This window comes from Aaosphaeria arxii (assembly GCF_010015735.1).
Source record: "Aaosphaeria arxii CBS 175.79 unplaced genomic scaffold BU24scaffold_7, whole genome shotgun sequence".
NCBI classification, from domain to species: Eukaryota; Fungi; Ascomycota; class Dothideomycetes; order Pleosporales; genus Aaosphaeria; species Aaosphaeria arxii.
The window spans coordinates 585930-612741 of NW_022983480.1; the positions used below are offsets into that span (position 1 = coordinate 585930).

A 26812-nucleotide genomic window follows, 5' to 3' on the forward strand; every position below is an offset into this window, starting at 1 on the left:
GAGAGCGCGCCAAGCACATGCGACGTTGTCTGGATTGATGCCACCCCCCATGAATACTCGGTTCCTTTGTCTTGTAATTTCTTATGCATTTCTGTGGCGCCTTTTGTGTGGCTGGAAAGACAAATCGGACGTGGTGTTTTCTTCGTTCGCTATGCAATGGGTATCGCCAGGCTGGTGTTCGGGGTTCTTTGCGATGGTTCTTCTCTACATGGCGCGAAGGCTCTTCGCTGGAGCTTGGGTTCTTGTTATTGCTTGAAATGAATGTATTATACTACGTTAATTGTGACTGTTCCTCAATCTTTTGTTGATATCTTGGATGATATATGCTCACTAACTTTCAGAAACCCTCTCGATCGTCGAGGAGTTGCTTTACACACCAAAGAAGATCATGTTCTCACAGTGCCTCTTAAACTTGCGCAACAAAGAATGAATGAGGAGATATTTTATAGGTGATATGAATAAACGTATATTGATTGGGTAATCTTTTCTGCCGTAACATGCGCCCCAGAAGGCTTGACAATGCTCCAAAATGCTAGATGCTCGTTCTCCCAAAACACACCACGTAAATCTCGCAGCAGTTCTTTTACATATTGAACCTTGTCCTTTGCTTCTCCATCTTTCCTTTCCATTGCCATTCCTGTCCGCTCTTGTACTGGACGCCTCTGTCGACACGTCGAAGCTTCAACTGTGAGGAAAGGTTAGTGACTATGCATAATCATTGATATCGGGTAGAGCTTACAGTGAAGCGAGGGCCGAGCTCCTGCAGACCCGTTTTGAGATTCTCGAGGATTTCCTTGTTGTCGGAACCAAGGACGGGCTTTTCGCGGCCCTTCTTCTCACGGAAGACATATCGGTGACGTCTCCAGAAGATGTAATCGCGCTGATTGTGCATTGTGACTACGGTTCGTCCTTGGAATTGGGGCTGCGGGGGATATAACGACTTGAAAAGCTGGGCGCAAAGGTGACCGAGAGGTGTTTTGAAATTGTTCAAGATGAGTTCCGGAACTAGATAGGTGTGTCAGAGAATAGGAAAGACTTTATGTTGAATCTTGATTGAACTTACTATGACCGGTTGAGTTACCATGGCCGGGGAGCTTCTTGCCTTCTATCCAGTTTGAAATTGAGAAATGGAAGTGGGGACCAAGTGTGTCACCAGTGAGATGCACAACATCCAATCCGTCCGGTTTCTTCTCGTGTAGGGCTTGCATCATGATAATGAGGTGTGTATAACCACGATTCTTGGCGAATTGTGCGATCTCGCGAACAGAGTATTTGGGTGCGCCGAAATGAGCACTGCGTCTGATGTAGTTGGAATTAGGGAAGAGATCGATCAAGATTTCGGCATGCTTATGCAATGTAGAGTTTATAGAGGTCGTGATGAGTATCTTCGGTTCAACTGGCGGCGCGAATAGTGCAGGGAACTTTTGCTTGAGGAATTCAGGGGAGAGCTCGAGGTTGGTAGCGGTTGAGGTTGTAGGGCTTGCAGCTCTCTTTGGCGCCGGAGCCTTTCGCTTCGGAGGCGCGTCTGAATCCGAATCATCGTCTTCCTCAGCATCTGAATCTGAATCCAACATGCTGTCGGCGTCGTCATCCTGCTCGTCTTCGTCTTCTTCGTCCTCGTCGTCTTCCATTTCCCTCTTCTTCAATTGCGCGAGCACGCCATCCTCATCAGCATCCTCCGGCGCTTCTTGTTCTAACCTTCTCCTTTTCGCCAGCTGCTCAACATCCACAGCCATTCCAAGCATGTCCTCTTCGTCTGCGACGCCTTCATCCCATGTACGTTTGACATCGATGGTCTTCGGTTGATTGTTTGCTAGTCGCTCTTCGCGCAAGCTTGAATCCTTAGCCTCCTCTCGCTTTCTCTTATGGCGCATATCCCGCTTGGCTGCTTCTTTCTCTTTCTTAATCGCAAGATATGTCTGCTGCCGCCGGAGCTTGTTTTTGGGTTTGAGGCTCGTAGGCATGGGGGTGGATTTGGAGAACGCCATTGTGAACGTTGGCTTCTGTTTCCCCTCAGTTCGACTTGAAAAACGCAAGTAATTACCACCTGCGCGTTGTTGCTGTGTGAAGTAAGGCTTTGCGCGTCTAGTTCAATTAACTGTCGCGAAGGAAGTTTACGAAATTTTGTTATCGATAACAAGATGGCTTAGTCATTCCGGAAGATTGAATTGCAAGAAGTAATTTGAGACTCTTGGCGTTTTATTTCACGTGTGAGTGCAACGGCGAGGAGTCATAACGTGCCGATACTTGATTAATTTGATTTATATATAAGTTCGAGTCTGTCCTCCTTACTCACTCAGGAGGTTCTCCATCTGTATGCGATCTGTGACGAGCTTGTTGCGCGCCAATCGCTTACTTTCACTTCGGAAGCCCTTGTTTCGTACCCCACCACCTCTAACTAGCCATCCCACCAAGAAGAGCTTCACTACAACTGCCCCCCACTACAAATTCCAGATCTCCCTTCCCAAGCGGAAACCAGAAGTCAACATGGGGTCCGATATGACAGCCAAGAATGGCAAGCCATTCGATCGCGCTGCTCTTGAGCAACTCATGAAGGTATGATGCCACGCGACATTGTTAGAGTCACACTGATTTCGCATAGCGCCGATTCTTCTACACTCCCGCATTCGATATCTACGGTGGTGTCTCTGGTCTCTACGATTATGGCCCGCCCGGCTCTGCACTCACTACCAACATCGTCGACATATGGCGAAAGCACTTTGTGCTCGAGGAGGACATGCTCGAGGTGGATTGCACAATGTTGACACCTCACGAGGTGCTCAAGACTTCCGGTCACGTTGATAAATTTGCGGATTGGATGTGCAAGGACCCCAAGACTGGCGAGATCTTCCGTGCGGACCATCTTGTTGAGGAAGTGTTGGAGTCTCGCCTCAAGGGAGACAAGGAAGCTCGTGGCGTGAAGGTAGAAGAGAAGGAAGAGGACCCGAAGAAGAAAAAGAAGAAGGTCAAGAGCATTCCAGTCGTGAAACTTGAGGATGCCGTCGTCAAGGAGTACGAGGAAACCCTTGCGAAGATTGACAACTACAATGGCGAGGAGCTCGGTCTGCTCATGAAGCAATACAACATCAAGAACCCTGCAACTGGTGGTGAACTTCTCCCACCTGTCGCATTCAACCTCATGTTCCAGACTTCCATTGGTCCTTCCTCCAACCTTCCTGGTTACCTACGCCCAGAGACTGCTCAGGGTCAGTTCCTGAACTTCCAGAAATTGCTTGAGTTCAACAACCAAGCCATGCCATTCGCCTCTGCCTCGATTGGCAAGTCATTCCGAAACGAAATCTCCCCCCGTTCCGGTCTCCTCCGTGTCCGAGAATTCTTGATGGCCGAGATTGAGCACTTCGTTGATCCCTCTGGCGGCAAGAAGCACCCTCGCTTCAACGAGGTCAAGGACGTAGAATTGGAGCTACTCAACCGAGAAGTCCAGCTCTCCGGAAAGACCCATGTTTCCACCACCAAGATCGGTGATGCCGTCGCATCTGGCCTCGTCGACAACGAGACCCTCGGATACTTCCTCGCCCGTATTCAGCTCTTCCTCCTTCGCATCGGCTGCGACCCCAAGAAAATCCGATTCAGGCAACACATGGCCAACGAAATGGCCCATTACGCCGCTGACTGCTGGGATGCCGAGCTTTTGACCTCGTATGGCTGGATAGAGTGCGTTGGCTGCGCTGACAGGAGTGCTTATGATCTGTCTGTGCACATGAACAAGACTGGTGCCCCTCTCCAAGTGTCCGAGAGGAGAGAGAAACCTCTCGAGTTTGAGGAGTGGGTCGTCGACATTGAGAAGAAGAAGTTCGGACCTAAGTTCAAGAAGGACGCCAAGACGGTGGAGACTGCCCTTGAGTCTCTCGCGGAGGATTTGCGCGAGAAGCTCTCTCTTGATCTCTCCAAGGATGGCAAGATTGTCATCGACGTGCCAAATGTTGGCGACGGCAAGGTGGAGCTGACCAAAGACTTGGTTACCATCGAGAAGCGAAAGCGTGTGGAGCATACCAGGGAATTCACTCCTAATGTCATTGAGCCATCTTTTGGTATTGGCAGAATATTCTACGTAAGTTCAAGGTATCTGAATATAAGAATGAGAGTGATACTGACCACACTTCACAGGCACTCTGCGAGCATACCTACTGGTCACGCGAGGGTGACGAGGCCCGTGGCGTCCTCTCTTTCCCCCCGACCGTTGCCCCGACCAAGGTCCTTATCGGTCCTCTATTCGGCCAGAAGACCGAGTTCAAATCATACTCCCAGGCTCTGAAAGCAAAACTCCGGAAGCTCGGAATCTCAAGCCGCATCGACGAGTCCGGTGTGTCAATCGGAAAGCGATATGCCGTATGTTGATCCGTCTTCCAAAGGAATTGCGCATGATATGCTAACAGAAATAGCGAAACGACGAATTGGGTACACCATTGGGCATCACCATTGATGTAAGTTACCGTCCGCCATAAAGAGGCGTGAAGTCAGTTGAAAAACTAACATCTCCTTCCAGTTCCAAACCCTCGAAGACAACACATATACACTCCGTGACCGAGACACCACGAAGCAGGTCCGCGGCGACATCGACCAAATCTGCGAAGCCATCTCCCAGCTCGTGGAAGGCACTGCTTCTTGGGAAGATATCGCAGCTAGACTTCCTGCGTTCGAATCTGCTGATGCCGAGTAAAAGAAAACGTTCGTTGAATGTCGGGTTAGCGATTCTCATTCGACATTGACATGTTGTGGTTGTGAACGATGAGGCATCGCAAAGAGGTTGGATTCATTAGCAGAGTGTATTACTGTGTGCGATTATAAGGGTACCATTTGATGTAGACTGCTGTGGGTATAACGCCCCTACGACATACGTAGACGGCGAAAAGCTTCAGAGTCAGGAATCTGGAATAAGTTAGATGAATGAATAAAACAAATTATGGCCAAATCAATAAGCGTATCTTCAGACTCAAAGATCGATGTGCCGGAGTATCTGTGTATCCTATTACTATGGCACATAAAGCACTACTATTGCCGCAGTACATTGAGCTAGAGCATATGATTTCGTGAAAGTAGACAGAATTTATTTGTTCTCGGATGCAGCAGGGTAACAGCTGCACCTAAGATTTGCGGCATGTTTGCTCGAAAGTGGCCTCAGATATGGGTTCGTCCGAGAGGGAAGTCTGCAAGACGGAAATTGGTCTTATTTTGATGTGAGCCTTCTATTATCGATATGCCAAATGGGACTTGCTGTTGCATCTGGTTAGTTGGATTCCTTCCATTCATTTCTTAATTGACACATTCGAGGATAGTGACCGCTCTGCGGCATTCTTCATTTGGCCCCACCCCTTTCAAATGGGGAAACCTACTTTCATTTTGACGACGGATATTGTCTCTTGACTACTCACTCTATAGTTTCTGGAGCTTCGGGACGCAGCAGCTAAGTAAGCCTTGGACGTCTGCCCTTGCCCCTTAGCTGATGATATTCTTCTCAATGGAAGAGCACACAAAGCTTTCAATAACTTAACCTAGCAGGTTGTCCACCAAAGCCAGGTTTGGAGCCATCGATTAAATTAAATGCATTCTGGGAGAGTATGCGCCGTGATCATTATCGTTCAAAACATGAGCAATCATACCGTTACGATTTCTCACTTCATTTTCTCAAACCAGGTAATTATGTGTACATCGGAAGCTCAAGCATCGTAGTTATATGAGTTGTTCACTTGAATTTCCATGGGAAGTCATTGAGTCCAAAGAATTTGGTGAACGTTTGAGTGTGATAGAGCCTGACCTGTCCTGTTCTAAGCAAAACAACAGCATGTCTACCTCGCAGCTGCCGTTTCTCCGCACCAGCAACCACCATCACTTTTATCTCGACTGCAATCCCTACGAAACATACAACAACCTCGCATCAAGTACTCCCCTTTGGCAACCCACCCTTCTTACAATCATCACTCATGTATGCTTCCGAAGACCGTCGTCGACAAAACCAATCGGGCCGTTTCGCATTTTAGACTTAGTCTGTACGGACCCCGCTCGCTCAGGCCAACGCGCCAGGTGGTGTGGTGTTCCCTCACACCTACAGCAATTCTCATACACACACAGACAGGACATACATAACACGTCCTGAATCCTGAGGTCAATTGCATCACAATGCAGGCAGAGATGTCACTCGGAACTAGGATCGGATCGTTGGTGAAGAAAAAAATAAATCTCCGACCCAGGGCCAGCGTTGCGGGAATTACATACATACTACACGATCAACCACGAGTGCTACCTCGTAGTCGTACTTGTATCTGTTAGATACTGGGCATCGGGACCGCCGACCGCACGTTCCCCTGTCATCCTCTATCCCAGCTCAGTGGAAAGTGGACGGGGCGGGTAGGTCCCGAATCCAAACAACTACCTATCTGACGTGCGTTCCTGTCAGCGATATCCAATGGATTGACAAATCTGAATCCAACAGCGTGGTCGGCGAGCTTCTCATCTTGGTGGACCGATGTTTGATGAACAAGGCTATGGAACTCTCTAATGCAGTGCAGGGTTTCTGTTGGATCCGTTTGATGCTGCAAATTCCTCCATTGTTCTAACTTCTCCCTACGGCCCTCCACTGTCATCCGTAGCGGGACAACCCCAGCAAAAACTAGGTCATCAATTGCATGTGCATGTGCATTTCGACCTTCTCTCCCCTTTATGCCTGGTCCGCCTCCACATTCTCCATCTAGAGCCTCACATTCTCAGCAATCCCCATTAGACACATCGCAAACAACGATTGGCCACGATTATCATACAGCCAACTGGGGTTAGATGCCCGACAACTGACGGGGGAGGGGTTCATGGGTCCTGTTATCCACCCAGCTTGAGCTCTCAGCCTAGTCATTACTCGTGTCCAGGTACAGTCTATTCGCCCGTCTCTGCGTCGCACGCTGTTACGCTGTACCATATGCTGGCAGTTGCTTGTTCTGCATGTACGGCAGCGCATGGGTTAGCAGTCAAGTTTGCACAACCATCCATTTATTATTGTAGTCATCATCCGTGCCATTGCTACTACAGCATTAACTCACACTACTGTCAAAGACCGTCTCCTTTCTCCAGCCCTGGGATTCGCCCAACGAGCAATGGCCTGCTAACGACGGCGTCAAGGCGTCACCTGCACATCTTTAGGCCGGCGGGACGGGACCTGGTGAGTTTCAGAGCTTGGTCGACTTTGGTCGTAGGCCTTTCCCAAGCTCCTAAGCTCCCGAGCACCAAAGCACCGCACCTAAGGTACTCTGTTGCCCGCTCTCCTATTCTCCGGTTCTTCTCTTCTGCACAGTTCTCCCGTTTCAGTCACAATTGTATTACATTTGCCTATCGCCAATCAATCAAACTCACGTCTCCGTTCCGACGGTACGGCTAGCTTAACAACCAAAAAAATCGTTCTATAATTGTTTTCTCTTTAGACGACGTAATTACTTGGGTTTTCGCAAACCCCGCGATCCAGCACACAACCCCCGACCCAACCGGAAGACCGTTTCTGTGCTCCTACGGCCGCTGGTACCTCTATATTGTGCTACACTTCGTTGCGCAAAGCAGCGTTGGATACTGTCTTACTACATCTTCTCATTTCACTTCCTACTTTACTTATTGTTATCGGCATGATGGTGGTACCCTCCATCTGTTGGTGATTTCTGACAGCTCGCTGTGGGAACGTACGACTCGGTGCTAGGGATCGTGGACATGCTTCCGTCCTTGCAGTTGTCGCATTGCAGAACTTGGTCTTAGCTGCTAAAGCACTCCCATTCCTACGACTGCGGTCGAGACTCCTTGCTTAGTCTACTGCAGACCTGGTGCTCGCGTTTGATATTATATCTTCCTTGCGGGTTAGTGGGGTCATTGCTGAATGCTGGCCCCGGACGATTTGCAGCACAGTAATTACACAAAGCGGCCCAAACGAGCTGGACGGACGCATACATAATATTCGGCACCCGAAGCAGTGGCTATCCAGTGCCCACATTGCATTTGACCCATCCATATCGCTTCTCTTTCGACTCCCCTGTGGACTCTGACACGCCACCAATCAAGAAGCTCTCGCCTAAACGGTTGCAAACTGCAATAACAACCATTCCCTCCCAGATACCAGGCGAACAACTGGGCGTATGATATTGTAACTACCATCCATTCGACGGACTTCGAGTTATTCAATCTTTTCTTCTACAGATCGAGCGGCGAGCGACGTTGTCAGGGCTTGAATTGCTGCCAGCTCGCTTCTTTCCGAACCCCCGGGCCTGCCCAACACCATGGAAGAGGAGGCGTTACCCGACGATCTGGTTATGGATCACACAGCCGCACGACATAAACGTTCCAGGACTAGTGACTCAGGAAGCTCAACTTCAGCAGAGTCAATGTAAGAACATACTTTTATTACCATCGCCCTGAAGCTGTCATCCTTTGCGTTGACCATGGCTGACACCAAACAAGCACCGCGTGCCGTGCCTCGGGGTCTCGCAAGTCTGTATTTGCTTTTTTGTTGCATCGAGATGGTGAAGAAGACTGCTGACCTGGCCATGATCTAGACATTCTACTCGAACTCTAAACTCCGAGGATTTCGAATTCGTCCAGGAGAATGGCCGAGAATATGGTAACCATACCTACTTCATGCCGTGCGATCAACTGGAGCAGGATCGATTGACTATTCAGCATCAAGTCTTCGTTCATGCACTGAAGGGGAAACTCACTACTACACCAATCTCGCCATTGCAATGCCGGATCCTAGATCTGGGAACAGGGCCGGGCAATTGGGCTGTGGCCATGGCTCGGCAGTTCCCTTACGCTGAAGTTGTTGGCTTAGATATGGCGGTATGGGATCTGGAAACAACGGAAGAAAATGGAGGAAGCCCCCAGAATGTCAGTTGGGAAATCGACGACCTTGACGTTTGGGGAGAAGACCCTCATCTTTCCGAATTGACCTTCAACATGGAGCATTTTGATCCATATCGGGATCCGATCACACCCCGTGATACATTGGAATCACCTTCCAAATCACGCCAGCCTCGAACGCCAGGCGAGGGCGATTGTTCGTTCGACCCTCTCGTACTTGATCCAGGACCTCAGGTCGGCTGGCACTTCAGCGAACCGTTCGATCTGATTCACATGCGGGGGATGAAGGGTGCCTTCGTACACTGGGAAGAAGTATACGCTGAGATATATAAGAGTCTATCACCTGGAGGTTGGGTGGAGGTCGCGGACTTTGAACTCATGCTGCCCGAAATGCCCAACTCGCAACTACCGCCCGGTGACGCAGCCGGCAACCTTTCGCAAACCCAACCCGATAACCTACCGCTACCCACGATTCGAAAACTATACTTTGCTGGCATGCAAGCTGCTTGGAAAGGTGGACGCCACCTAGGCACTTCGTACATGCACGCAACATACCTGGAAGATGCAGGGTTCAAGGATATAAGGACGACGTATGTCAATGTTCCTGTAGGCACATGGCCTGAGGACCGGGAACAGAAGAAAATCGGAAAGATGTTTCTTGTCGTGTTGCTGGAGAGCATTGAGACCCATCTCTTGAGGTTACTCACACAATTTGGAGATGCAGACAGGCTATGGTCAGCGGAGGAAGTAAGGGAACAAGTGGAACAAGGGAAGAGAGAGATATTCGATTGGAGCGAGGGCGTTGGCAGCGCCGACAGGAAGGAAGGCTGGTGCGCAAGTTTCAAGTGGATCATTGGTCGCAAGAGCAAGAACGCCGAATGAGAGACTGCATACCACCACACGATACGGAGAGACTGCAGATGTACCGCAGCTGCTACGACAACCACAACCACAACAAGAGAAGAAGAGGGAAAACAACAACAACTGCATATCCAAGAACTCACTAGAAAACTACCTTAATGAACTGCATATAATGACTAGAACTTCAACGGGCGAGGAAATATTCACTGGGGATAATTGTCACGACCGAGATGAGGCATAGATGGGGGGGGATGAGGATACCTTTGTGGTATGACCAAACAGAATAGTTAGCGCTGTTACCCCAAAATATCATCACCATGTAATGAAAACAGGAAGAGATTCGAGTGCTGTGGTTTCCTTTGGTGATTTGCTATCATCCATGTAGGCGGCCTACCCTCGTTGAGTGGGAAGGCAAGTACTCATCAGTGGCGGATGTTGCCTGAAAACTCAATTGCACAATTGCCAGAGACATATCTTAGTACTAATTCATATTCCGTATATTTACACGAACAAAATGTCAAGCTTGCGATGCCAAATTTAACCCTTTGAAACTCCCTACTACATGCTACCAAAAAAGCCCAAGACCATCTAAACGCTTCATATGGAAAGCAATCTCTACAAGTCTCCATCATCATCATCCCCTCCTGCTGCTGCCACTCAACGGCCTCTGCTCATCATCCTCCTCGTCAAACTCATCCAATTCAAACTCCTCGACGCCCCTCAATCTCTCCTCGTCGTCCTTCACCTTCGAGAACCCCGCCGGCGAGTCCGCAGGGTTCGGATACGGCGTCGCGCACTTTGCGCTCCTGAGCGGGGGATAGTACCGCCTGTAGGTGAAGTACGCGATGGACAGGCCGATCAGCGAGCCGGTGGTGACATCGTAGACGTCATGTCTGTAATCCTCGCACCTAGAAATCGCAATCAGCACCGCCCCGAGCAGGGGCGCCAGCGCAAGCAGCACCCTCGCGAGATCCGTCCTCGGCCTAAAGACGTGGCACTGGCCAGCGATGAAAAGCGCAAGGTATCCGAGTCCGCTGAAGGCGAAGCTGCTGTGGCCGCTCGGGAAGCTGCGCCAGCCGTCGTGCAGCACGTGGTGGTCCTCCTCGGTGCAGATCTCGAAGGTGACGAGTTGGTGGGCCGGGGTACCCTTCTCGGGCTTGCAGCGCGCGATGAGGTCGGGGCGGGGGCGTCCGACAGCGTTTTTGATTATGTCGGTGAGGAAGAGGGTGAGGATCAGCGAGATGAACCAGCCCAGGATCGTGACGTGCGATTTGTGGGCGCCGGGACGCAGGGCGAGGGACCAGGTGATTAGGAGGCCGAGGGGCACGGCGCCCGCGTAGATGAAGAGCCATGCTGTGTGTGAGAGTCAGATGTTGGTTGTCCGTTTCCCCATTTGGGGGTTTTGCAATTGAGGTAGGGAGGGTGTAGGTGAGTATGTGAGGTAGGTGAGAACGTACTGACGGACACTCGCTCGACTTCGGCGTGGGGGAATTGTATCGCGAGGTTATCGAGAGAAAACATGCGGTGGAAGGGCTCCACGAACATGATCAACTGTGTGGCAATGTCAATTGAGCACAATGTAGAAATGACTTGCGTAAGACATACCAAGATCCATCCTGTCAATAAGATAGCCAGACCGACATAGTCAGAGGCATAGGAGCGCTGTATATCATCCAAACGTTAGCTACTCTCCTCGAAGCTTCACCGATATCTCAGAGCTGGCGTTGACGACATACCTGCCAGAATCTGGCCGCAGCGCCAATAAAACCCGGGGATTGGGTGATTGTGTTTAGCCTCTGTGAGTTGCTACTCGTCGCATGGCCAGGCATTCTCAATTCGCTCAATGTATAAGGTGCATTGCTGGGAAGGAGTGGAGGGTTGCGGGCTTTTATGGTTTGGGAAGCTCTGTTCGTCGTGTGTCGAGCTTCTGGACTCGGAAGTGTGGCATGAACGATGGGGACACGAGTAAGATGACAGGGGTCTGGACGCGCAGTGCCGCTAGGGCTTATTGGACTTAGCTTGTGATTCCATATCTATATCGAAAATATAAAAACATGTACGGAGTAGATGAGAATTCTTAAATATGGCAACATTACAAATGATTTAAACGGTGTGAAGTAAGGACCCGAACCAGGTGGAAGTGCATTGCTGATGCGATGTTGGCTGAAGTCATTTTCTTGGATAAACCTAGCCTAAGACAATTCCGTCTTCAATATTGGTCCTGGGGAACAAGAACAAGTCCAAAGACAACTTCCCTTTCCAACTTCGAAGTAATTATTTATTGAAAATTGAAACGAATGTTTCCTTGTTAACTAGGTCTTGAGAACATATCTTCAGCCTCTTAAGCTCAATCGTTAATTTGACTACTTGAAACTAGTATTCAAATGTACGCATAACTCATAGTTACTTTCCATTCAAAGCAAAAGATAAAAATTATCCCGGTATGTCTTATTACATGATATGATTGTAATATATGGAGTTGGTCATATGGTGATGACGTACAGGTTCACCGATCTGATTATTGAATCACTTCTTACATCACGACGTTGACACCATTGAAGAAATGCGGATTGGGAAGTGCATGGTGTGAATTAAGGGTTTAGATTTAGCAAAGGACAGATGATGATAAAATACAGTCTAGTTTGGGATATGTATGCTATTATGTGTCCAACCTGGAAACCTGGAAGATATTCGCCAGAGTATAACTGGCGTCATGTTGTGATACTTTTGATGCTGTAAATGCCGAAATGAGAGATGGGTGTTTTGAAGGCAGGGTTCGATACTGACTCTTTGCCATACCGAAGCTGTGCGCACTGTGCCGCTTTAACACCTTGATGATCGATGCTGCCGCCCATTTTGGAACAGTAACTGTGAAGCCTCTAAGTTTCGAAGTCGTTCCAATGATGATATTATGCCGTAGGTGAAAACACACTCGACGACTCAATATATCTGCGACCGCGATATGGATTCTTCGACCCGTGACATCGTCGACTGAAGCTGTCCAACCATGCCAAGCAGAACTTCCACAATGACCATTAGAACACCACCGAGCAGTGCTAATATAAGGTCGATGCCCATGAGAAGGATGTTTATGATGATGAGACAGAAATTAATCATGCCAATGAAACAGTGCATCCGCGCCTGGAAGATGAACATCGCGGCCGAAGTGCTTGGTTGCATTTGTTCCATTTTCGCTGGGATTTTTAGACAAGAAGGCAATGGTTGTTGTGAGGAATACGTCCAGCGTATAGAGAAAGGATGGCCTTGGAATTAAAATCTGTTGCGAGGGATTGTGGAAAGGAAGGTCTTAAAGATACTCGTTGTAGGAAAGTGTTCACAGTCTCTGACTCCCAAGTGATGAGTGTTTGAAGAGGGTGACGCTCACCCCATCTTTTACTCAACTTCGCTTTCTTTGTTGACTCGACGCCTTTTGATGTTCATTGTGTGAACGGGGGAATGCTCGACAAGCGGAACGCCTATTTTTAGTTCATGGTCGGACATTGAGCTTTTGGGTATTTTCCCCGCTATTGTTCGAGCGACCGCGTTGATGTCTCCCATTTCGTCAATCAACCACTGCTTGTTGTCACATGAGGCATTCGGCGAAGTGACAAGTACAAGATTCAATGCAGCCAGCATGAATGCTCCATATTCCACGCAAGTGTCTCTTTCCATACCCGAGATGTCAATCAGGTCTAACAGTCTTTCCCATTGACTGCGCAGTGTCTCATCGTACATTACGATCGTTCTGTAAAACGAGTCGTCGCCATTGGACTTTAGGTCGTATGCGAGGGATGGCCACTCCATATCGGTAAACCATGTCCATATCCGTAGCAGGGCCCACGCCTTGTCGTCAAACGGTGGCATAATAGAGTCCTTGAACATGAAATGACGGGTTCTAAGTGATGCAGAATGTTATGAACGTTGTTCAGTAAGTAGTAAGTAGATGGGCAAAGGTTCCGGAGCGCGCAAATAACTTTCAAATCTCTTTGTTTGCTGGCGTTTGTTCTTCTGGGCGTCTGTGCTGTACTGCTATCATGGAATCGACCTCATGAATCTAGTCGACTGCATATAGAGTAAAAGCCTGGAAGAAGTCTGCGCAACTGCGGTTTTGAAGTTTCTTTGAATCATTATTCAAGCCCATTTTTCTTTGTGAAGGACTTATTGTTTTGGTTGTGGCAATGGCTACATACGTGTCAGTCAATGTATCGACTGTTTGTTCCGAAAGCGAACAATGAGGCTGCGAAAATACATGCTGGCAAGCGGAGGACATTACCATTGTCACTAGTCGAGCAGCCTTGCTCTCGCGCGAGGAGCGAACTTGGGTGGATGCTGTATAATCTCGCCGTCCCAACCCCAAAGCGTACCATTCTCTGCCCCGGCTCTTACAAAATCCTGGCAAACCTCAATTGGGCCTTCGTCTGCGTATAGTGATGGGATGTTGTAGGTCATGATCGTCATCTTCTTTTCGGGATCCGCATAATCCCAACCATTCCTAAGTAATTGCGAAAATCCCACTTGATCCGTTGCAACGTTTATAAGTAGTACTTTCATTGCTCTTCCCTTAGAAAACTTCGAATAGCAGTTTTTGATATTACATTCTCGCAAGCCGTCAGCTCGTGTCAATACCAAGGTCTGCAACTGGGGCATGCGCGCTATGTCGGACCAGAAAGCTTCGTCTGCGTCTACGTTGTAGAGGGCAAGGCGCTTCAGAGCTGACCATTTCTTCCAAACTGCAGGCTCATCACTATGTTGAATTGTGTCCAGAAAAAGTTCATCTCGAACACTGACAAATTCCTCGAGGTTTTCCAAACTGAGGAATCCCTCCCTCAAGATGCGACGAACATCAAGATGATCATCTTCAGGGTACAAGTTCCGAAGCGGTATATCGATTATGAGTCGCTTTAAAGACGCAGATGTATATTGGAACAGCTCTCGAACCCAGTGAGCCATGGGCTGGTCATCGATGTTAACGAATGGTGCGAGAAAAAGATTTTGTAATTTGCGAAGGTCCGGTCGACCAGGTATCTGGAGAAGAAAAGACCGGATACTGTATTCTGTGGCGAAGTATGCGCAGTGCTTGAGAAGAGCCCTGTTGGCTACTCGACGTGTTTCGTGACATACTAGTGTAAATGACAACAGGGTCTGGGTGATTGGGTGCGATGGAGACAGAAGCACATTTGGGTATTTTGGGAGGGAGCAAGTAATGACGTTGAGTACCAGCTCTAGCGGAAGGGGCATAGGTTTGATGTCCATTTTCAGATCGCTTTTGATCCAGAAGTATCAAGAGTCAAGTTGGAGAGGACTTGGGGATGGATTAAGTGGTGACTCCTCCACACAGGAGCGATGCATGCTAATCGATAAGGCAGGGGTATGCTGCCAGCCCTACCTAATATAGCTTAGCTTGGACCCCTCCCTCCGATGATGCTACAAGAATATTTCCGATGCCCCGCCATCCAAGAGCAAGAGAGCAATTGCATTCGAGTTCGGCATTGAGAAGCATTGGGGATTTCCAAAATGGAATTCGAGACAAAGACACGTAAGCAATCATTAATTCTTCCTAAGACCGTAGTCTGATCTTCATACACAGCACAATATAAAACCAGCGATCCGACATCGTTCGCCTACATCTCTGCACGCGAAAGATGGCCGATCATCATCACTCAAGGCATTGACGATGTCCATCGATCAGTCCACGCCTCGAAAGATGAGGAACAAATCAAAGAAGGAAAATGGATCGTATCAGAGCTTGCGAAGCTTAAGTATGAACTACAACATAACCGGGAGATCACTCCTATCCCCGATGATGGAGAGTCTGATGTCGAAGCCTATAACACGGAGCTCCAGGCTCTAGGAAAACCGACCTGGCACTCTGTAGCATGGCTTTACTCCGAATGCTACTTGTACAGGTGTGAAGCCCAATGTACCATCCCGCGGTCCTGTTTTGACGCTCATTTCTACCTAGGCGCATCGCGAGCATTTTCAAACAAACCCAACACTGGAAGTCTTACGATATTTTCGCTCGCCAGAAAATCTCAACCTTCAAATCATCTCGTCCTGCCGTCCTCGAGCTCGCCAGCCGTTATAGAGAAATCGTCACCGAGCTCGAATCGAAGCATACCATCAAGGGGGCTAAGAGCCAGGAGGAGCTCGAAGAGGCGGAAAAGATCTTGTTCGTTGAGATGAGCGAGATCTGCCTCTGGGGAAACGCTACAGATCTGTCGCTGTTGACAAATCTATCATACGAAGATATCCAGAAATTGCAAGGTTCCGAGGCACGCAAGGCTTCAGAGAAGAACATTTTGGTCAATGACCTGGACAAGGCTTTCGGTGTCTTGACCGCAGCTGCGAAGGCTGGAAAGAAGGACAGGCGTGTAGACATTGTTCTGGACAACGCTGGATTTGAGCTTTTTGTTGATTTGATCCTGGCTGGATATTTGGTTGCTGCTGGACTCGCCACTACAGTTGTCTTCCATCCAAAGTCGATACCGTGGTTCGTGTCCGACGTTCTTCCCCAGGACTTCGCAGCTCTTTTATCAGCACTCGCAAACCCCCAGGCTCTCTACTCCGAGCTCACCGATGACGAGGCACAAGCTGGAAAGACCGCCACTCCCCTATCTGAGACCGAAGCAGAGAACTTGAAGTTCTTATTTGATCACTGGAGCCGCGTCTATGCGGAGGGTCAATTTGTGCTTCGCCCTAACGACTTTTGGACTGCTGGAGGCAGCTTCTGGAGGCTCCCTGGTACCGCCCCCAGCCTACATGAAGATCTGAAGGAGAGCGAACTGGTGATCTTCAAGGGAGACTTGAACTACCGAAAGCTCACTGGTGATGTAAGTACCTGGGCTCATGTTCAACATCGCATATCACTGACATTCTTAGGCTGCATGGCCAGCAACCACACCGTTCACTGAGGCCATCGGACCCCTTGGACCGGGCTCAGGTGTCCGCGTCCTTGCTCTCCGCACCTGCAAAGCCGACGTCGTTGTCGGCCTCAAGGAAGGAGAGGATGAAAGGATCAGAGCCATGGAAGGCGGCGGTGGAGATAGTGGAGCCCGCAAATGGGCCTGGAGCGGGAAATGGGCCGTCGTTGAGTTCAGTGATGGCAAGGCGTCCTAACTGCGCAACACTACCATTGTTTTAATCATACCATCTGGATATTTAAGAATCGCATATAGATTAGAATGCATCGTATCAAGACATCATACAACTGCAAGCCGCACGTCGCTTTGTTTATACACGATACACCCTCCTCTGTCTATTACCTCGCCTTCCGCAAAAGAACAAAGAAACACCCTTTCGAGCCCTTCACCCCGGGCCCTAGCAAAACCCACTCCTCCCCATCCACCTTCCCTATTGCCAACATACAGCCCAAAACATGTTCGTTACCCCTTTGTACTGTATAAATCTTGCCCTTCGGCCCATCGAACAACCCATGCCCTAATTCCTTAACCTGCTTCTGCATACGTAGGGCTTTCGTAACTTTGCTTGCAGCTTCGCCTGGACGCATATTCCGCGCTATCATGGCACGTCGAGACTCGTTCTCGATTGCTTTTCGGAGACTGATGGCCTCTATGGTCGGGTTGGTGTGCAGGTGGATGTAGTGGTAGCGGGGCTTTCCCGACGAGTCACGGATTGTCTGAGGGTTGGCTGTGCGTGTGCCTTTAGTGGGGATTCTGGTGTCAGATATAGGTAGTGTTGTTGTCGAATGGGCTTGAGGTGGAGACGTGTGCTCATTTGGTGGTGGCGGTGGTTTTGATCTTGAGTTTGCGTTGGAAGTATGGCGACGAGGGCCTGCCTGCGAAGAGGATGGCTTTGTTCCGTATTCTTCTCCCTTTGACGAAAAGAGTTCGGGTTCGGTTGCATACGTTCTCCACGAGGGAGGCCCTTCATATGTTGAAGGGGCCGTTTGAGCGCGCAAACCTGGAGAAGCCCTGGGTTTTCTCATGGATCTATCTCTTCGGGTGGGCTCTGATGTTCGTCTTCGATGTGGTGCAAACAAACGCGAAAACACTGACTTTAGAGTGACTCTTCCCTCATGACTTGCTTCCCGTCTTCGAGGGGATTTAACTTTCTGAGTGGCACGAGATTTCTCGTTGGCTTTAGCTCGCCGAACTGCACTTCTTCCGGCATTATATCTTGCGCTTCCTGGGGCATTCTGGTCGCCCGTCTGGCCAACCTCGTTCCTCCATGGGAACTGGACTGGTCTCCTGTGGATTTCTCGCTGGCTCTATGGCACTGTTCTCGTGTTAGCTGTTGATCGAAACACTGTATCGGAATCTCCTGCCTTACCCCGACATTTCTCATTCTGAGGAGATAATGGTACTGTCGCGATGGTATTGTACATCGAATTTCTACCGCCTCTCTTTGGCGCAAGCTGAATATCATCCCCACATTTACACTCATCATTCTCGTCGGCATTACCATCCAAACCAAACATACCACCCCTCGCCATTCTCGGCCAAGTTCCAGCGCCTCGTCCAGCTCCTCCTCCTTGTCCTCCTCCTCGCTGACCACGGCCGCGTCCACCACGACCTCTTCCACCCCCATGACCTCTTCTCAGACTCCCACGTCGACGACCCGGCCCCTCGCCGTCCCTACGACCGAGCCAATACTCCGGCTCAACTTCCTCGAAAGCAGGAGGCCTGGCATCAAGGCCTCCATCCGGAGATATATATCCCCTAAATCCCCCCTCATTATTACCTCCCGTTCCTGGCTGTGGCATCGATGGTCTCCGTCCACCTACACCGCCCCCGCCGCCGCTGCTCCTGCCAGAGGGGATGAAACCAGGCATAGAGCCAGCTTGGATCTCAGCCAGCGCCCTTCTCGCGCGCTCGATCGTCACGAACAAACCTCCACCGGGTCCTATGTCGAATCCGATTTCTAGTTCTGGATGCCATATGTGCCGGGGCACGACGCTGAGGGGCGAGGGGCAGAAGTCGAGCCAGATTGGTCCGCCGAAAAGGCTGGTGAGTGCGGATCTGATGTCATGGCCGCGGTATTGTTGGTTCTCGAGGAAGGCTAGTTGGGCGTCTGGGGCGAGGATATCGGAGGGGGAGGGTTGGTGGGGTTGGAAGGATGGGTCGCGGCGGATGTAGCAGGGCATGTTGGTGTGTGTTTGTGCGCAGCTTGATATCGGGTAATGTTGAGGAAGTCGAAGTCTTTTCGAAGTGAGCAGTAGTTAGAACCTGCGTTGTGGCAGTTTCTTATAGTGAATTTTGGACGTGAATGTACATAATCTTGATCCGTCACTGTGAGCGCATTAAACACTTGGATCTAGCAAGGTGAGGAAAAGGTGAGTTGGGTTCGTTTTTTTGTATTTTCTATTTTTGAGCGTATAATACATCGGCAGTGTGAAAAATCAAGGCCTCCCTAGATGGATCTCTATCCATCTCCAGGAAATGTATATGTTGTTCCTGGGTACGGACCACAAGGTGGTCTCCGTACCCAGGGAACAGAAAAAAAATCAAGAAACTGCCATTTGCTGAACAATTGCAGTAAAGACTGCAAGAGCAAGGAGAAAGAAAAGAAATTGAAAAACCGTCTCTGAGGGAATCATCCCGTGTTGTACATCGGCCATCTTGAAAAGGGAAAGACGGGAAAACCGTCTCCGGAGAAAGTGTCTGTTATACAAGGCCGTACTGGAAGGGAAAATTGGATGCCTTGAGCCAAATGATACTGCCCGGTTCCGAGATGATGGTCCTTGGTGTTGCTGAGCTCCAAGGATGAAGAAAGGGTTGCCACCCTTACCGTAGTGAGGCACCTGGGGCTGATAAGTCATGGTGCTTTGGTTGTGTGGAGCATTCTGGCCGGGGTACATCTGAGATCCTGGGTCGCTACTGATAATACAGAGAGAAAACCTTTTGTTATTCCAAAAGGTATGTGAAAAGATGGGTATCGATAATGAGAAATGGGTATCGTCGCTCTAGAACATGAACAAAAATTTGGGTATCCATGGAACAGAAGAAACGCAAAAGACCTTTGTCGAACCGGAACGTGAGAGAAAATTTGGGTATCTGGAGGAAAGAAAGAGAAGAAAGGAAATTTGTCGTTCCGAAACGTGAGTGAAAAGTCCGTCTATCCTTTGAAAGTAGAGTCTCCTGTCGTCCCGAAACGAGATTGAAAAAGCGGGGACCAGGAGAGAAGAAGAGAGAGAGAGCGAGGTAGGCCACTTGTGTCGGTCCATCTATCCTTTGAAAGTTGAGTCTCCTGTCGTCCCGAAAGAAGATTGAAAAGGCGGGGATCAGGAGAGAAAGGAAAGAAAAGAAAAGAAAGAGAGGTAGGTAGGCGGCTTGTGTCCGAGTCCGAGTGGATAAGTCTTTGCTGCAGGGAAAGTGGATCGGCAGCTAGACTTATGGGGAATTCCTCGTATTCCGCGGTTGATCGGCAGATGGGCTTAGGACTCATCGTAAGGGAATACGAGGAATTCCCCAAAATCGAACTCGGACTCGGACTCGGGCTCGGGGGGAGGAGGAGGAGGAGGAGGAGGAGGAGAGGTGGCTCCAACGCCAGTGTTGGCTGACCCGAACAGGATGTCCAGGTCCTTTTCGAACGACGAAAGATCGAGATCCTCGCCGTTGACATCTAGGCCAGCCAACACTGGCGCCGGGTCTTGGGTCGGAGCCGGGGTGGGAAAGTACCCGGGAATCTCTTGAACTTGCCGCTTGTTTGGAGAAGCAGGCTGCATGGATTCTTGGCCGAAGTCCTGCGACTGTCGGCCTGGGTAGAGACCCGCTGCCGATTCTGGGAAGGCAGCGTCGTGGTTACGCTTCACTTGAGTGTGACCGTAGTCACGCACCTGGGGCTGATGAGTCATGGTGCTGTTGTCCTGTTGTGCGTTCTGGCCGGTGGCCATCTGGTTTCCTAGGGTGGAAAGACCGTTCTCGCTGACATCGGAGGTACCCATCTGGAATCCTAGGTTGAAAAAACCGTTCTCGCTGACATCAGAGGGGCCCATCTGAAATCCCAGGTTGAAAAGACCGTTCTCGCTGACATCGGAGGCACCCATCTGGTATCCTAGGTTGAAACGACCGTTATCGCTGACATCGGAGGAGCCCATCTGAAATCCCAGGTTGAAAAGACCGTTATCGCTGACATCGGAGGCGCCCATCTGAAATCCTGGGGTGGGCAGACCTGGGGTGGACAGACCGTTATCGCTGGCCTCGGAAGTGCCCATCTGGGATCCTAGGGTGAAGTGGCTGTTATCGCTAACATCGGAAGTGCCCATCTGAGATCCTGGGCTGGTGTATCCGTTGCCATCATCATCGGAGGCGTTTAGCTCAGATCCTGAGACGGTGAATCCGTCATCGATGCCATGAGAAGAGCCGAAAGAGGGGGGAGATGTGAACGAGCTCTGAGAGCCGCTCGGGGTAGTGGCATCAGAGTGCGAAGAGACGCTTTTAGCGTTGTTGTTGAACTCATGGTAAGAGTTGATGCTGATAGGTTGAATGAAACCTATCGTATTTGGATGTCCGAAGATCATCTTTGGTTGAAAGTAGTGGGACTCGCCTATCATGAAGACGTGTCCGTTGTCAGGGTGGACTGAGTGTGAAAGGCCAACCCCATCGGCATTTGGAGACTGTGCCTCAGATTGGCGGGAAGGCTGACCATGGTGAGCTTCAGGGGCGGCAGGAGTGAGCTTGCGACGTTTGGAACCATTTCCATAGCTAGACTGAAGGGTGACGAAGTTTGTCTGAGTGGCCTCATCGACGCCGGGTTCGCGAGTTGTGTCGTCGAATGAAAGAGTCTGCTTGCCTTTTTTCCAGGTCATCTTGAGGCTGTCCACAATGAAGCCTTTTTCGGCGAGCTTCTTGCGGTTCTTGAGGATGGCTTGCTGGAGAGCGCTGGCAGTGCAGCCGAGTACTTTGGCGACCCTGTCCCAGGGAATCTCAACATCATCTTTGCCACATTCTGAAACGAGGGCGATGACGATTTGCGCCCAGCATGGTTCATCCCACTTGAGCAACTTGGGGCGGGGGTCGCGCTTCTTTCTGCCATTGGCATGATGCTGAACATCTGGCTCCATGTCCTCAGCAGGGCGCTTCGAACCGGCCCGAGGAAGAGGAGGAGGGCTATCCTGATACTCGCTGCCAGAGGCGCTGGTCCTGGCCTGAGAATTGAAGTTGAAGTCTTGCTTAGACTTCATGGTTGGTTCGTTGTCTGCGAACGTTTGATTAGTCGACATGTTGGGGTAGTGAAGCTAGACGAAGGTTTTTGACGAAGAAGTTCGAAATAGCTTAAGCGAGGTTGCGAGTGAAATTGAGAAAGACGGCTTGCCAGCAAGCTCGAAAGAAAAATGCGTGATGAGAATGGAAGAGAGTAGGAAGTGAGTTGAGAAGGAGTTGGTTTGTGAGTGAGATGGAGAAAGACGGCTTGCCAGCAAGCTCGAAAGTGAAGTGCGTGATGAGAATGGAAGAGAGTAGGAAGTGAGTTGAGAAGGAATTGGGTTGTGAGTGAGATGGAGAAAGACAGCTTGCCAGCAAGCTCGAAAGTGAAGTCTGTGATGGAGAATAGAAGAGAGGATGGAAAGAGACGAGAAGGAGTTGGTTTGTAGGAACAGATCGAATATATCGAGAACTTACAATGAAGAGTGAGTTTCTGAGTGAGTTTCTGAATGATGAATAGGCTGATTGTATTGTTGGTGATAGCTATTGTACTGCTATTGTACTCAGAAGGAGGTTGTTATTGTGATAGTTGAAGCGATTGTGGAAAGGTGGGGCGGGTACTTTTATGCTCCCTCAGGCACGGGCCAGGGCCTCCGACGAGGCTGGCGGCTCAGATACGCTAATTGTCAACGGTAATGACGCGTGAAAGCGCTCAGAGGGTCCCAATTAGGTTAGAGAGAGAAGATTTGTGTAAAAGAGGGGCAAAGGCCTGCTGCCTGGCCACCAGATTGCAGGTAAATATGGGGAATTCCGAATGAGGCTCAGAATCACTGCTTGGAGCCCAGAAGCGAAGGCAGGCCACACGCACCCCACAATCAATTTTGAGCTTGGTTCTGATGCTATAGCGCGGCAAGGTACCCAAATGCAGCATTATATCCCGACGTGCCGCAAAGTGATGTCCGAATGATGTCGCTACAAGTTCCAATATTGGGAATAAGGCCACTGATGTTAGACCGCTCCGCCCCGCCCGCCCAAGTATAGCTCTTTCTTTTGATAGGGTGTAACATAGCTGGCAATCACAGCCAGCTACACCAGGACTCCCGTAACCAAAGTCACCTGGTAAACAAATCATGATAGCTATGGCCTGTGAGGAAGCGTCCCCGATCACTGATCGATTAACGTTTCCGGGCCCGGCCCAAGGTTTCGTGGGAAACATCATCGAGTAACACAAGACACAACGGATATTTCGAGTTAAGTTCTTCCCAAACTATTCAAGTCGTTCGTGTTCCTAGCTCTCCAAAGCCCACCCGTTGATGTATGGTTAGAAGTAGCCATTTCGAACAGGCAGTGACTCGAAATTTCCCCCCGAAAATGCCAGTACTCGGTATCGACATATCTCTTTCAACAATTACAAGCAGATCTCGGCCTTCGAAAGTCCAAGTTGCTTGACTGTCTTGAAGTATAGTCCTGCTCTCTTTATGTTCGTGCAGCTGCTTGAGGCACATACAGCGTCGGCCATTGGGCGGAAAAAGGGTCATTTTTGCATCCTCACAGTATATGGGCCCAATAAATATGCGATACCCTCCATGAAAGAGTTAGTATGTGGTAGAAGAAGAGTATTAGAAAGAATGAGGTTGATGTTGGAGGAGTTGAGGTTGAGTTTGGGTTTAGTATGCATGCATGTCGATCCTTCCGTTGCGGGTCTCGGTACCGGGCCGGACTAGGCGCCATGCGCTACCATGGACCCAATGGTTCACCAAGCACGTTTCTCGAAGCCATTTCTATTGTCTTAGCGGTGTGGGATCATCTTTCGCCCCGTGGCTACCTCCCAGTCAAGCATTGGACAATTTGAAGAGTAGGATGCCATTGGTGGTCGATGTTTATGTCGGAAGGAAACATCGCAGTCTGTCACAGCAAACGAGGCTGATCGACTACCCCGCATTCTCCCCATCGATGCAGATCTCAGGCCACCCGATTCCTCTTCGAGAAAGACATGGATGACAACAAAGAGATTAACCCACCTCAGGTATATTTTTAGGCTCGCTAGTATCGATAATAAGTTTGGCAGTCGATGATGGTGAATAGGGGTCAGACGATCAAGTCACGTGCTTTTGGCCATACTGTTGCGCATCCTAGTAACCTGCCAAGTTCGGCGTCGTTGTAATCGCTCATATTAGAATGCGATCATCAAAGGAATGAATTTGGTGTTGTCGACGTGGAATTCGAAAGCATCTTGGAAGCTTGAATACCCTCCTAGCCATCTGTTTGTAGCTCAGCCGGGTCCCTTGAGCCGCTGACCAATGAGGACTTAGCGCCATACGCTCTCATGTGAACATTATGCGGGGAAGAGGACATCTCTATTTCATCGAAAGATTCTTCCTTATAAGGAGTGAAAAATATACAGGATGAATTCGAAGTGCATTTTCCCGCAGAGATGGCCCTCGTCTCAACCTCCCGTGTCCTGTCGTGAAGGTGTCATGATGAGTTGGGCTATTGTTGCATCCAGGAGGAGCTCATAGTGTGGATATCTCCCCGAGCTGAATAGCATCTATCGTGCGATAGTTCCGTGGTGTGGCGGCATTGGTCTGCGATGTATAGAGCGACTTCCGGGCTTTGCATGAATGCAACCGTGCGTGCAAGTAGAGCTCGAATTTCGGTGTACCTTTCACCTGAGCATGCACCGATGTAGAATAGATAGATTATATATTGCGAACGATGTGTGAGTGCAACACCGAGCCCTAGAATATCGCTTCGAAGCTCGGTAAATCAGGACTGGGAAACGGACGATATAATTTGGCTTTCAGAGTTATTCTCTCCGCTCTGCATGCTCGGTAATTTGCCATTCAGGCCAATATGCGACATGCGATGAAACAACGCTCTCTCGAAATTCTATCGTAGAGACAAGACCAGAAGTCAAGCAGAGTTTGTCGCTGAGTATCTCTTGTAGTAGCGCTGAGGAAAGTTCTTGTGTTCCTACACCGATCGCAAACGGAGCTGCCTTGGGTTGGACATTCTGATCGGTAACGACCGCTACAGCGGTGATCGCATACTTAAAAGAGGCTGCGGAGATATAGGACCCATAAAGAGTTGAGGATAGAATAGTGAGTGAATATTTACCGAGGCATAAACCCAGGTGAGTCCACGTTAATGTAGCTAGTTTCGTAGCTTTATAGTAAAGTTGGTGCACATTGGCCATCTAAAACAAGCCGAAGACTGTTCGAAAGTCGATAGAGCAATTGACTCACTATCCCGTTGGCTCTACCCTCCGATGTGGCTCTTGGGGGCATGTAAAGAGAATTCATAGATGGAGTGGCGAGAGCCTTTCAAGAAAGGTTGCGGGATGAGTTGTTCCTGTGTAGACTCACTATTTATGTATATATTTCTCACCATGTTTAGAATCCAAACAGTTGCATCAGGGTTGATTGCGATTGCTCTGAGAACGCCGTTTGTACGGCGACGTGCGAAGTTCCGGCCTTCCAAGGCTTCTTCTCCTACGTGAAGAGGAAAGTATTTCCCAGCTTAGCGAATTCGGTGGCACACGGGCTATGGTCGATTGGCACGTGCCATTGGAGCAGTAGTGATGTTAACAGAGTACAATGTTACGGGGAAACGGGTTTGAAGTACTCCAAATAGTATCAGTGCAGATGAATCAGGCCACTACAGCTCGATCGTGATTTGCATGAAGTGCGGTTGAGACATATCCGGCTCCGCCACTTCTCTGAGCTTCGAAAAGGGTTGTGAATATACCTTGTTACGACTAAATCGCAGCAGTGATGGCAGTGTAAAATATCCATGAATGATTATAAGTATTTCGGATAAACGTAAGCTCTTGGGCATGGTGCTCAACGACAAGGTCTGGTAGATTTCCTTTCGTTTATGTAAAGTAAATCGTGACACGAAGACTAACAACTCCCCGAAAAGAGATGGCATTGGAATTGGATGAAGACGAAGTGGCATTAGAGTATGATGCATCCGTCCATGATGCCTATTGCAGAAGCACTTCGTCCGATCGATAGAAGAGCTAACTGTGTTGTGTATCTGGAAACATGCCATTGTAGTTCTGGTATGATACAAGTCATCCTCAACGTCTGAAATGCGCCTCTAGTTTCACCAAGCTTGTTGCATGCCGCGTAAGAGATGTACCGATAGTCCGTAGATATTTCTTTCTGTATTGTATATTGTCCCGACCTGATTTCGAACTCGGCCTCTCACATGTGGCTTTAACGTGGATGACCTTTCTGTGAAGTGATTTTGAAGTCCGCGACTGGACAAGTTGGGTCGAATGGCTTCCTACAGGCTATATGTTAGCAGTGGCCGCATACGCCTTCCCATGTCCACAGTTGGAGTGATGCTAGGAATCTAAATATATCTTATATCCATCTCTTTCATAGCTTTACTGCGTCTGTTAAGTATGTTCCTTGCCACATCTCGAAGATTCAGGGACCCAGCCGACTGAACCTCGCATGCGACATCGTGAACATATCGGACCCTACCAAATGTGTTGCAGCTCAATCGCGCTTTGGTATTATACCTCCTCCAAGATGCTGATGTGTGTATTCCTGGGTTTCTCCATGTACGTTACCAGGCTGAAGCCGTCATTGAACATGGTCGAGGATCGTGTTATCGTTGCTGGTGCTTGGATAGGCTCGTTCGTCTTACAACTGCCGCATATTCGATCAGGACCAGAATGGTCTTAATGAGTCTAGGACTGAAACACTTACGGTTCTGTGGTCTTTCTGAAGAACAAGAGGATGTGAGGTTGGCTTAGCAGCGAAGCGGGTCAAAAGGACGGCGTAATCTAGGAGAGTTTCCATGAAGACTGTGCTGCACTGCGTTGATAGATCGTATTTAGAAAGTTAGTAGCTTGAAATTGTAGGTATATTTATGGGGGAAATCCCAAAAGTTTGTCAGTTTTTACTTGCGCAAGCAAGCGGCGGACACATACTTAGTAGTCGGTGGATACATGGTTTTCAGTCAAGGGGTCACTGCGGCGCTTCGTGGTGATA

General features: G+C 49.4%; 10 protein-coding genes across 10 annotated transcripts; 3 read left to right on the forward strand and 7 right to left on the reverse strand.

Annotated features, from left to right (window-relative positions):
* Positions 1 to 451: 451 nt before the first annotated feature.
* Positions 452 to 2082, reverse strand: BU24DRAFT_425264 (Brix-domain-containing protein). The gene is made up of 3 exons (XM_033528700.1): positions 1064 to 2082; positions 740 to 1005; positions 452 to 685 (listed from the first exon to the last, which is right to left on the reverse strand). Exons 1-3 carry the CDS (start codon positions 1986 to 1988, stop codon positions 584 to 586), a joined length of 1293 nt encoding a protein of 430 aa, XP_033380965.1. The 5' UTR covers positions 1989 to 2082; the 3' UTR covers positions 452 to 583.
* Positions 2083 to 2214: 132 nt separating this feature from the next.
* On the forward strand, positions 2215 to 4931 carry BU24DRAFT_425265 (glycyl-tRNA synthetase-like protein). Its single transcript, XM_033528701.1, has 5 exons — positions 2215 to 2556; positions 2603 to 4072; positions 4129 to 4350; positions 4404 to 4445; positions 4508 to 4931. Exons 1-5 carry the CDS (start codon positions 2317 to 2319, stop codon positions 4679 to 4681), a joined length of 2148 nt encoding a protein of 715 aa, XP_033380966.1. The 5' UTR covers positions 2215 to 2316; the 3' UTR covers positions 4682 to 4931.
* Positions 4932 to 8264: 3333 nt separating this feature from the next.
* BU24DRAFT_411969 (S-adenosyl-L-methionine-dependent methyltransferase) lies at positions 8265 to 9726 on the forward strand (the record flags this gene model as incomplete). The annotated part of the gene is made up of 2 exons (XM_033526079.1): positions 8265 to 8371; positions 8541 to 9726. The coding sequence occupies 2 exons, from the start codon at positions 8265 to 8267 to the stop codon at positions 9724 to 9726; spliced, it is 1293 nt and encodes a 430-aa protein (XP_033380967.1).
* Positions 9727 to 10177: 451 nt separating this feature from the next.
* Positions 10178 to 11803, reverse strand: BU24DRAFT_395650 (PAP2-domain-containing protein). The gene is made up of 4 exons (XM_033525263.1): positions 11442 to 11803; positions 11311 to 11367; positions 11163 to 11256; positions 10178 to 11058 (listed from the first exon to the last, which is right to left on the reverse strand). Exons 1-4 carry the CDS (start codon positions 11532 to 11534, stop codon positions 10340 to 10342), a joined length of 963 nt encoding a protein of 320 aa, XP_033380968.1. The 5' UTR covers positions 11535 to 11803; the 3' UTR covers positions 10178 to 10339.
* A 1235-nt stretch (positions 11804 to 13038) lies between these two features.
* BU24DRAFT_256001 (uncharacterized protein) lies at positions 13039 to 13786 on the reverse strand. Its single transcript, XM_033522446.1, has one exon. It carries the CDS (start codon positions 13585 to 13587, stop codon positions 13099 to 13101), a length of 489 nt encoding a protein of 162 aa, XP_033380969.1. The 5' UTR covers positions 13588 to 13786; the 3' UTR covers positions 13039 to 13098.
* Positions 13787 to 13868: 82 nt separating this feature from the next.
* BU24DRAFT_425269 (uncharacterized protein) lies at positions 13869 to 14983 on the reverse strand. Its single transcript, XM_033528702.1, has one exon. The coding sequence runs from the start codon at positions 14956 to 14958 to the stop codon at positions 13987 to 13989; it is 972 nt and encodes a 323-aa protein (XP_033380970.1). The 5' UTR covers positions 14959 to 14983; the 3' UTR covers positions 13869 to 13986.
* Positions 14984 to 15168: 185 nt separating this feature from the next.
* BU24DRAFT_395654 (DUF89-domain-containing protein) lies at positions 15169 to 16903 on the forward strand. Its single transcript, XM_033525264.1, has 4 exons — positions 15169 to 15241; positions 15293 to 15611; positions 15668 to 16535; positions 16585 to 16903. Exons 1-4 carry the CDS (start codon positions 15220 to 15222, stop codon positions 16819 to 16821), a joined length of 1446 nt encoding a protein of 481 aa, XP_033380971.1. The 5' UTR covers positions 15169 to 15219; the 3' UTR covers positions 16822 to 16903.
* Positions 16904 to 16963: 60 nt separating this feature from the next.
* Positions 16964 to 18808, reverse strand: BU24DRAFT_484353 (uncharacterized protein; the record flags this gene model as incomplete). Its single annotated transcript, XM_033533334.1, has 2 exons — positions 16964 to 17932; positions 17972 to 18808. The coding sequence occupies 2 exons, from the start codon at positions 18806 to 18808 to the stop codon at positions 16964 to 16966; spliced, it is 1806 nt and encodes a 601-aa protein (XP_033380972.1).
* A 1290-nt stretch (positions 18809 to 20098) lies between these two features.
* Positions 20099 to 21886, reverse strand: BU24DRAFT_494600 (uncharacterized protein; the record flags this gene model as incomplete). The annotated part of the gene is made up of 1 exon (XM_033534066.1): positions 20099 to 21886. The coding sequence occupies one exon, from the start codon at positions 21884 to 21886 to the stop codon at positions 20099 to 20101; it is 1788 nt and encodes a 595-aa protein (XP_033380973.1).
* Positions 21887 to 22326: 440 nt separating this feature from the next.
* On the reverse strand, positions 22327 to 23154 carry BU24DRAFT_256019 (uncharacterized protein). Its single transcript, XM_033522447.1, has one exon. It carries the CDS (start codon positions 23023 to 23025, stop codon positions 22519 to 22521), a length of 507 nt encoding a protein of 168 aa, XP_033380974.1. The 5' UTR covers positions 23026 to 23154; the 3' UTR covers positions 22327 to 22518.
* Between the last annotated feature and the right edge of the window lie 3658 nt (positions 23155 to 26812).

Coding starts and splice junctions, on each gene's coding strand:
- BU24DRAFT_425264 (XM_033528700.1), bottom strand. CDS start 1,988: ATGGCGTTCTCCAAATCCACCCCCATGCCTACGAGCCTCAAACCCAAA. Junction 1,006..1,063: donor TGGTAACTCAACCGGTCATA/GTAAGTTCAATC, acceptor ACACCTATCTAG/TTCCGGAACTCATCTTGAAC. Junction 686..739: donor AGCTCGGCCCTCGCTTCACT/GTAAGCTCTACC, acceptor CTTTCCTCACAG/TTGAAGCTTCGACGTGTCGA.
- BU24DRAFT_395650 (XM_033525263.1), bottom strand. CDS start 11,534: ATGCCTGGCCATGCGACGAGTAGCAACTCACAGAGGCTAAACACAATC. Junction 11,368..11,441: donor CTGCGGCCAGATTCTGGCAG/GTATGTCGTCAA, acceptor GATGATATACAG/CGCTCCTATGCCTCTGACTA. Junction 11,059..11,162: donor AGTCGAGCGAGTGTCCGTCA/GTACGTTCTCAC, acceptor TCTCACACACAG/CATGGCTCTTCATCTACGCG.
- BU24DRAFT_395654 (XM_033525264.1), top strand. CDS start 15,220: ATGGAATTCGAGACAAAGACAC. Junction 15,242..15,292: donor GGAATTCGAGACAAAGACAC/GTAAGCAATCAT, acceptor CTTCATACACAG/CACAATATAAAACCAGCGAT. Junction 15,612..15,667: donor TCCGAATGCTACTTGTACAG/GTGTGAAGCCCA, acceptor ATTTCTACCTAG/GCGCATCGCGAGCATTTTCA.
- BU24DRAFT_425265 (XM_033528701.1), top strand. CDS start 2,317: ATGCGATCTGTGACGAGCTTGTTGCGCGCCAATCGCTTACTTTCACTT. Junction 4,351..4,403: donor CAATCGGAAAGCGATATGCC/GTATGTTGATCC, acceptor TAACAGAAATAG/CGAAACGACGAATTGGGTAC. Junction 4,446..4,507: donor CATTGGGCATCACCATTGAT/GTAAGTTACCGT, acceptor ATCTCCTTCCAG/TTCCAAACCCTCGAAGACAA.
- BU24DRAFT_256001 (XM_033522446.1), bottom strand. CDS start 13,587: ATGTTCAAGGACTCTATTATGCCACCGTTTGACGACAAGGCGTGGGCC.
- BU24DRAFT_425269 (XM_033528702.1), bottom strand. CDS start 14,958: ATGGACATCAAACCTATGCCCCTTCCGCTAGAGCTGGTACTCAACGTC.
- BU24DRAFT_256019 (XM_033522447.1), bottom strand. CDS start 23,025: ATGATGTTTCCCACGAAACCTTGGGCCGGGCCCGGAAACGTTAATCGA.